This window comes from Myotis myotis, unplaced genomic scaffold (genome assembly GCF_014108235.1).
Source record: "Myotis myotis isolate mMyoMyo1 unplaced genomic scaffold, mMyoMyo1.p scaffold_m19_p_1, whole genome shotgun sequence".
In the NCBI taxonomy this organism is placed as follows: domain Eukaryota; kingdom Metazoa; phylum Chordata; class Mammalia; order Chiroptera; family Vespertilionidae; genus Myotis; species Myotis myotis.
In genome coordinates this window covers 134,103,022-134,111,050 of record NW_023416313.1, presented here as the reverse complement: position 1 = coordinate 134,111,050, position 8,029 = coordinate 134,103,022, and the positions used below count along the sequence as shown (strand labels likewise).

The following is an 8,029-nucleotide window of genomic DNA, read 5'->3' as shown; positions in this document are numbered from 1 at the left end:
AAGTGAGCCTACTATCAAAGGAGATTAATGATTTGGTGATCTCAAGCAACTGTAGGGGTGTGAAGTTGCATTTTAAAGCTTCTTAGAAGGCAAAGAAATCATCGGCTTTAAGTTCTCGGGAACAATATTTTTTAGAAACAATATTTTAAAAATATCTTCACACAAAACAAAACAGCAGCTAGTGAAACGGCCTGCTGGCATAAAGCTTCCCCTGCAGGAGTGAATTAGCTGGCCTTCCTTATCCCCTGCAAAGCTACCATGATGGTTAAGTTTTGTTTCTCTTTTTAATGTAAAGAGGATTCAGGATTCTCTGTTGCAGACAACTTAATTTTAACAGCCCCATCTGATATTTTATTTTCATTCAAATACTTTTCAGATAAAGGAAAATGGTATCTTGGGAAGGAGGGAAGGTTAAATTAATTGTATTTATTTCAGTTTATTTAATTGTGTATTTAATTTCAAAGAGGTCCATGATCCACTGGTAGATCTCAAAGGAAACAGTAGGTTTAAGCCCATGTCAAAAACTGAAGTAAGCATTACTGAAAATAATCTTAATCTCAATTCTTGGGATATTAAATCAATTTATCTATCCAGTTTTATTGAACTTCTTTAACTTTTTTTTTTTTACTAACTACATGTTCCTATAATAAACATACACAAAACAATTTTGTTTTAGATTATTTTCCTTTTTGTCACTTATATTCAGTGCCAGACTTTGGAAAATATCATATTCAGATATCTATTTTGGATTTAATTAAGGAAAATAACAAAAATACTTTTTTGTTAACATTTGATTTATTTAAAGTCCTTAACTGCAAATGATCAAGAACATGTGCCACGGCTTAAAATTTATTTTCATTATTTAAATCAAAATATTTTAATTACAATCACATTGATAGAAATTAACATTTTAATTTGTATCTTTAACCATCATTTAAAGCAATTTCAACTGTAAAGAAAAAAAGAATAAACCATGCAATAAATTAACATTGAGAAAGCAAAAAGGAATAATGAAACCCGTCTGACTATACTAACACCATGTCCAACTGTGAAAAGTGCATTAACACTGAATGAACAAGCACACGATGACAATAATTAAAATTACCACAATCAATTGGATTTTGGAATCTTGAACCAAATTTTGAAATATGGCTCCCTATAACATCTCTCCTCAAACATTGTAATATTCCCTTTCTTTTGGAGAAAAATATTCTTTAAATGGTATAGATACATAGAAGCTAATTTTATACATGTTATCTGACCTCAGAATGACATGACCATGGTACTCTGCAAAGTAAGAAGCAGAGTCACTGAGAGGGACAATTCTTGGGGAATTGATTCCCAGGGCTATCTGTGGGTAGAGAGGACAAGGAGGGGGTGTGTTTGTAATTTCTTGGTCAGGCAACTCTTGAAAATGTAGCATGTATACCACCTACCTAGTACCTCTATGCGTTATGTAAATATATGGAGGATGTCTACATATCTGAGCATGTGCATAAATGTCGGTACATTGTATTTCATTTTAAGTATTTCATTTTAAGACAGCTGCTATCTGAATGTATCAGAAATGTAAGCTGAAAAACAAAAGGCTCTGATGTTTATAATCTGTTTATGTTTTGCTACATAATAGCAGTATTGTCCTTCAATACTTTTAACAGCCCATAGTGTTCTACTTGTTTCCTCACTCTTTGAGTTCTTATGGTTAAGAGTATTGCCATAGACCTGTAAACTTGTGTGTAGTGTGTGTGTTTGGGGGGGGGGAGGGGAGGTAGGGGAAGAGGAGGGTCAGGTGAAGAGGGGAAAAAAGTACAAACAAATATTTTACAAGCTTGACCATCTTTCTTTCTTTTTTAAATAAAGCCTGCACACACTAGAATGTGTCTGGATGGGAAAGAGGAAAGAAAGGGATAAGGAAGTAGGAATATTTGATATATACACTTGTGGATCATTAAACTTTGCAGGGAAAAATTCAGTTGGTTTGGGGTCGGTTTTCTTCCTACTGATATACACAGGCATTTGAATAACAAAAAGTAACAGTCCTTTGCACTGGGAAAAAGATTGTGCACACACACACACAAAAAGAAATAAAAATAGTTGGTATTTTATTCTGCTGTCGTCAGCTTGGTATGTGTGGTTTTGTTTGCTGCTGCTTCCCCCCCCCCTCCTGCTACCAGCATGGTCACGACAAACCAACCCCTGGTCTAGGGCAGCTAGGAAGTGTTTAGGACAGGTCTGGAATACACACCTTGGTAGTAGGCCGGCTCCAGGGCTGAGGGCTCAATGGGGCTCCTGGTGCCCACCGCGGCGCTGCCCAGTGGCAGGCTGGCAGGCAACGAGGCGCTGTAGGGCGAGTACTGTAGCGCCTGCTCATATGCCTTGAAGTCCAGCTTGTGCTGCTGATCCGAGGACATGAGGTTGTTGATGGAGAAGGGGTGGTTGAAGGAGTAATGGGGGTCCCCTTTCAGGTGGAGCTGGGACTCGTGGGGTGCCAGACCGTGCACTGGGTGGGAGGGGGGCACAGATACCAGAGCCCCAGGCCCGGAGCTGATCGGGGGCGCAGCTGAGGAGGCTGGAGTCTTCAACTCCGAGGCGCCCCCTGTCGCCGTCGCCCCGCTGTGGTCCAGAGTCTGGGGGCTGGCAGTGGGCCCCGGGGCCGGTGCGCCCTCTAGCTGGCCGGCCTTACCGTGAACCCCGCGATGAAGGGGTGAGTCCCCGCTGCTGTTGGCCGAGGCCGAGGGGTCCTTTCGGCTCTCAGGGCCGCCCTTGGCGCCACCACTGCCCCCGCTTCCGCCCCCGGCCCCAGGCTGCTTCTCGCACTTGAAGCGCTTCTGGCGGCGCAGGTAACAGCCGTTTTCGAACATGTTGCCGGAGTCCGGGTGCAGCGTCCAGTAGGAGCCCTTGCCCGGCTTGTCGGGGGAGCGCGCCACTTTGACGAAGCAGTCGTTGAAGGACAGCGAGTGGCGGATGGAGTTCTGCCAGCGCTGCTGGTTCTGCCGGTAATAGGGGAAGAGGTCCATGATCCACTGGTAGATCTCACTCAGCGTGAGCATCTTGCTGGGGGCCTGCTGGATGGCCATGGTGATGAGCGAGATGTAGGAGTAGGGCGGCTTGGCATGAGGGTAGCTGCGCTTGAAAGTCTTGGCGTCGCCACTGCCCCCGGCCCGGCTGCGTCCCAGGTTGGACGGCGCGTAGGCCATCGGGCTCATGCAGGGGTTCATGGCTGCGGCGTAGGGGCCCAGGCCGTTCATGGAGGCCGCAGGCTGCGCGCCCATGGCGCCCATGCCCCCTGGGCTCAGCGTCGTCCCCATGGCCGTCACTCCCGCGGCTGTCATGCTGTTCATGGCGCCCGCGGAGCCCCCAGGCATGCCAGCAACCGTGCCAGGGCTCAGGCCGGCGCCCAGGCCCGGATTTGCGTAGGACATATTGAACGAAGCTGGGGTCATGTTGCCGCTTGTGGTCATGGTGTTCATGGTCATGTAGGTGTTCATGGAATTCATGGAGCCCAGGCCCGAGTTCATGTTGCTGACCGGGACTGAGGAATAGGCCTGGAGTGGAGAAAGCGGGAGGAGAGGCCCCGAAGGGCAGAGTTAGCGGTGCGCGCACCCCAAGGCAAGAGGAGAGCATAGGACCCCTTACCCAGGGCAAACCGGCAGCGCTCTCCCCAGAACGAACAAATGTCTTGCACCACAGGGAAAAAATCCTAGCGTGGCAGGCATGAAAGACAAGCTCACAGCAAATGTCCCCAGGAAAATGTGTAATCCCCTTACACTCCAGACTCCAGGGCTGGCTTCTGGGGTCTCTCCACCACCTCTTCCTTCCAGGCCAGGAGGCCTCCGCAAAGAAAGTGCCCTTTGGTTAAAAGGAGTTAAAACTCCGAAAACAGGATTAATCTCTGACCCCTCTGGTTATTCACTCCACCCTTAGAGTGAGGTGGGTTGGCAACAACTCAGCACCCATCTCACCTACACCTGCCAGGATGGCTGACCAAATAGCAGCCATGTATCTGTGGGGTGGCTATTAATTAAACTTTCTTGATAGAATAAAGCATCCACAGCCATATGACTATCCATTTCTCAACTGGCTTTACTGTCTTGGCAGTTTTTGTCAAATGTTGACTTTGTGTTGTTTATTATATTTAGAAATAGTATTTTCCATCTACCTGTAGCAACTGTAATATAGAGAGAAACTCGCAGGTTAAATAGGTTTTGGGAAAAAAATGTAAAATAGACCTACAACAGGGGAAGGTTCAGGAAGGGTTGCATGATAATATCAATGCAGTTAACTGTAACATGACTACATGTACACTTCTTTAAGCCATTCAAAAATGTGCACTGATTTCATTAGTATTTCCAGTCCCCTGATGTTTGAAGATTTTGTGACACAGCTTGTTGAAATATTCATCTATTTTTTTTTCACATACTGACATGTTGCTGCTGATCATTACAAACCCTGGCTAATAGTTTTCAAATACTTTAAAATTCCAAAATCAAAGTCTACTTATTTTTTACTTCCCAAATCTCAGCTTTAACCTGTAAGGAACCCCTTTTCCCACAGAGAGCTTAATTAACCAGTGGGTTGATATGACTGCATCTGAATTAAACGTGAGAAAGAGTTCTGAGCTCCTTTTAAAATCACCAGTTGGAAAAAACCCTTATCCACAGAAATTTTGGAATGCAATAGATACGTTAAAAATATAGAGTCCAGACATATAACAGCTACTCCTCTGATAACTTTATAAAAATAATGATATTCTTAAATTTATTTTCATCAGGAAATACGACTTTATTTTAAAACAAAAGGAGAACAGATTTAACTGGGCACACGCTGCTATGGTATATGCAAATAAACCCTGAGTTAAGTTTGTGAAGATATAAATATACAAATCTAAATCAATTAATTACCATGACAATATTTCCTGATGCCATATTTTTCTATGTCTTAAACTGTTTCACTTTTTTTTTCTTTTCCTCTCCCCGAAACTGTCCAAGGCAGTTTCAATAATGATAAACTTTTTGAGAGGTGATCGCCATTTGTTTCCAGAGAAGTTTACTGGTGGTGGCCCGGCCAGTACCTGATTTTCCTCGCAATCCCTTTGTGCACACTGTAAAATAAACTATATGAACGTGCCACCATGGGGACAATAAAGAGAAACAGGTTCGCCTGGAGGAAAAGTCAGCTTGCACCAGCGCCACCCAGCGGTTCTAGAGAAGAACGAACACACTTCTCAAACAGCTTTTGAAGTTTTATAAAATTTTGGAATCGGCTCGTTATTAAGTCGCTCAACTGAGCGGCCAAGAGCATTCATCGGAACACCTCTGCGAATTAAACTGCGGGAGGAAGAGCCGCCCTTGTAGGCAAATGATGGCTTTGTCACAGTGGCCCCAACTCCTGCCAGCGCCCACCCGCCAACCGCGGCACCTCGGGCCGGCTCGGGCTCGGCTCCCCACGCGGAAGTGGAAAATGCTTCCCAGGGCGGGTGCTTTCAAAGCCCAGAATATCCTGAAATCCTTTCGCCAGTTCCCAGCGCCGAGCGCCGTGTCCCGGCCCCACTCGCGGGGCAGTGGATTTGGCTCCGAGGCCCCGCCAAGGTCGAGCCGGGGCCACACCGGGTGGGCGGGCAGCGGTGGAACCGAGGAGGCGTCCCCAGCCCGCCGGCCGGCCGCCCGGCCCGGCGTCCGCCTCGCCCGGCCTACCCCGGCACGGGCCCCCAGATTGTCCCGCCCGCTGCCCGTCTCTCACCTCCTGTGTGTCCGCGTAGTAGCTGTTCCAGTCGCTGCTCTCATGCCCTTCCATCTTCACAGTTCCTAACATCCTGGAGTCACCCTCCCCGATGCAACCATACAGCCCTGTGCAAAGCGACAGGCGGCCGCGAGGGGCGAGGCGGGGAGCTGGGAGCCGAGCGCTGGCAGCCACCCGAGCGCCCGCGCCGGTCCAACGCCAGCCTAGCGAGGAGGAAGCCGGGCGCTGCGGGGCGCGGCGTGCGCGGCGGCGCGGCGGGCGGGGGCAGGCGGCAGCCGCGGAGCGCGGCGCCCGGGAGCGCCTCCGCGGGAAGTGAGCGGGAGGCCTCTGTGAGACGAGTGCAGTTGAGCTGATGTGGATCTTACGTCGCTCGAGTGCCCACCTCCTCGTCCTCTCCCCATTTGTCCGCCGCACAAAGACGCTCGCACCTACAAAGCCCGAGGTGCACCTGCGAGGCAGCCGCCCGCCAGTCCAGCCGCCGCGCCTCCCGCCCCGCGGCGCGGCCGCCGCGCGCGCCCCCTGGGCCCCCTCCCGCCGAGCCCCCTCCCCCAGACCCGGCCCTCACTTTGTTTGCAAAGCAGCGTAATTGGTTTAAGCCCGGAGGCTGGGGGAAGAGGGAAATGGGGTGGGGGTGGGGTGCAACCCCCTTTGGAAGAGGAAAAAAGAACAACAGCCTGCGCGGGCGAGCGGGCGAGGAGTGTCCATAGGACCCGCGCAGCCGGGGAAGAGCTGGGGCGGTGGCGTTGGAACCCAGACCCGGGGCAGACCCGCCTAACGACCCAAGGTCTCTCCCCAGGGACCTGCAACCTTTTGGATGGCCCGACAGCACCCCGTCCCGCGCCCCTCCTGCTCCTCTGCTCGCGGCCAGCCCCCACCGTCCTGATTCCTGCCCTAAGGTACAACCTCACGCCCTCCCCTCCGGACTTCAGGCTTGAAAAAGAAAAAAGTCCCACTTTTGCCCCGTCACTAGAAACTCGGCCATCTGACTCAGCCGAGCCCAGGGACGTTAGGCCGACCGGGCTCCTGGCTAGCAGAGTGGAGACACTGCCACGAAAGCCGTACCTGCGGCTGAGAGCGGGTGAGTCATAGCACCGTTTTATACCTTTATGACATAACTTTTTTTTTTTCCCTGCCTCGGTCCGCTCTACTCTCCTTGTCATCTGTAGCAGTCATAAAGAGGAAGAAACTGGGAACAGATGTCTGCGTGATAGGGCAGTCCTCCCTCTGCCCAGCTCCTCCTCCCACCCCCCTTCCCCAGCCTTGGGGACTGAGCTGGAGGCGACCGTCCGGTTTCTGTTAGGGAAAGGTCAGGGGGTGGGGACGGCTCCCCAATGAAGCGCCTGAGCTGGGAGAGCCGGGGCGCCGGCGCGGGAGTGCAGCCGCTCGGCTAGGAAGGTGCCAGGCGGAGCCCGCGGTGGTCTGCAGCGGCGCCTGGCCCAGCCCGGGCTTGGAGGGGCCGGGCCAGGACAGTAGGCTCTCACTGGGTTCCTAATCGGTCCGGACATTTGTGGGAAGTTCTCTCCGGAGCAAAGTCTCTCGACTCCCATGAGGCCCTGGGTAGTGGGTTGCCCACAAGTCCCGAGGAGACCAACTGAAGTGACTGGAAGACAGGCGCGAAATTGGTGATAGGTTTGCGTGACGCTGCATGTGTGAGTGTCTGAGCGTGTGTGTTTTAAATGTGCCCGTGTGTTTCTAAGTGTGTCGTACCCTCTGTAGAAGCACCAGGCTTCTTTAGCAATAAAATGACCAAGAATCCACAAAATATTCTTGTTTGGCAAAGTTTTAAAAATGTTATAATCTCATTTCGAGAAGTGTGTTTTAACTTGTCCTCCAAACCGATACCCACCCCCGCCCCCCTTTGTTCTTTTAAATCTTTCTTCCTTGAAATCTGGCATCAGAATCAGGTTAAATCCTTGAACCAAACAAATCTCTTAAATCAGCAGGGGAGCAGGAGAGGGTGAAGATGTGCAGTTAAGGAAATAAAAAAAAGATAAAAGCATTGGATTACAATTCCCCCTTTTTTAACAGAAATGGGGGGGGGGTACCTCACATTCTAAGAAAAGGAACGAGAGTGAAATTAAATCCCCCTGGAAATTAGAAGAGCGGGCGCCCTCCCTAAATGCAGCCTGCGCAAGTCAGACCCATCACTTTGTGTAAATGTGTTGAGAACCGTGGGGGTCTGCACGTATTTCCCATCAGCAGCAGGACCGTAGTTCCACTTGTAAAGAACACGGATGCTTCGCTTCCTCCGCCTGATTGGAGCGGGTGGGTGCGGGCGGGGGCCGGGGCT

At 50.2% G+C, this 8,029-nt stretch overlaps 1 protein-coding gene across 2 annotated transcripts; it reads right to left on the bottom strand.

Annotated features, from left to right (window-relative positions):
• Positions 1 to 719: 719 nt before the first annotated feature.
• On the bottom strand, positions 720 to 6,239 carry FOXA1 (forkhead box A1). Of its 2 annotated transcripts, XM_036352856.1 has the most exons (3): positions 5,740 to 6,239; positions 2,246 to 3,545; positions 834 to 949 (listed from the first exon to the last, which is right to left on the bottom strand). In XM_036352856.1, exons 1-3 carry the CDS (start codon positions 5,809 to 5,811, stop codon positions 924 to 926), a joined length of 1,398 nt encoding a protein of 465 aa, XP_036208749.1. In that variant the 5' UTR covers positions 5,812 to 6,239; the 3' UTR covers positions 834 to 923. The 2 variants fall into 2 exon arrangements, with proteins under 2 accessions (XP_036208741.1, XP_036208749.1); XM_036352848.1 differs by having other exon boundaries at positions 720 to 3,545.
• Positions 6,240 to 8,029: the final 1,790 nt, after the last annotated feature.

Bases quoted from the DNA above. Each gene is read 5' to 3' on its own strand.
- FOXA1 (XM_036352848.1), bottom strand. From the start codon at position 5,811: ATGTTAGGAACTGTGAAGATGGAAGGGCATGAGAGCAGCGACTGGAAC. The intron at 3,546-5,739 runs GTGAGAGACGGG...TCTCCACTCCAG, and splicing joins ACTACGCGGACACACAGGAG to GCCTATTCCTCAGTCCCGGT.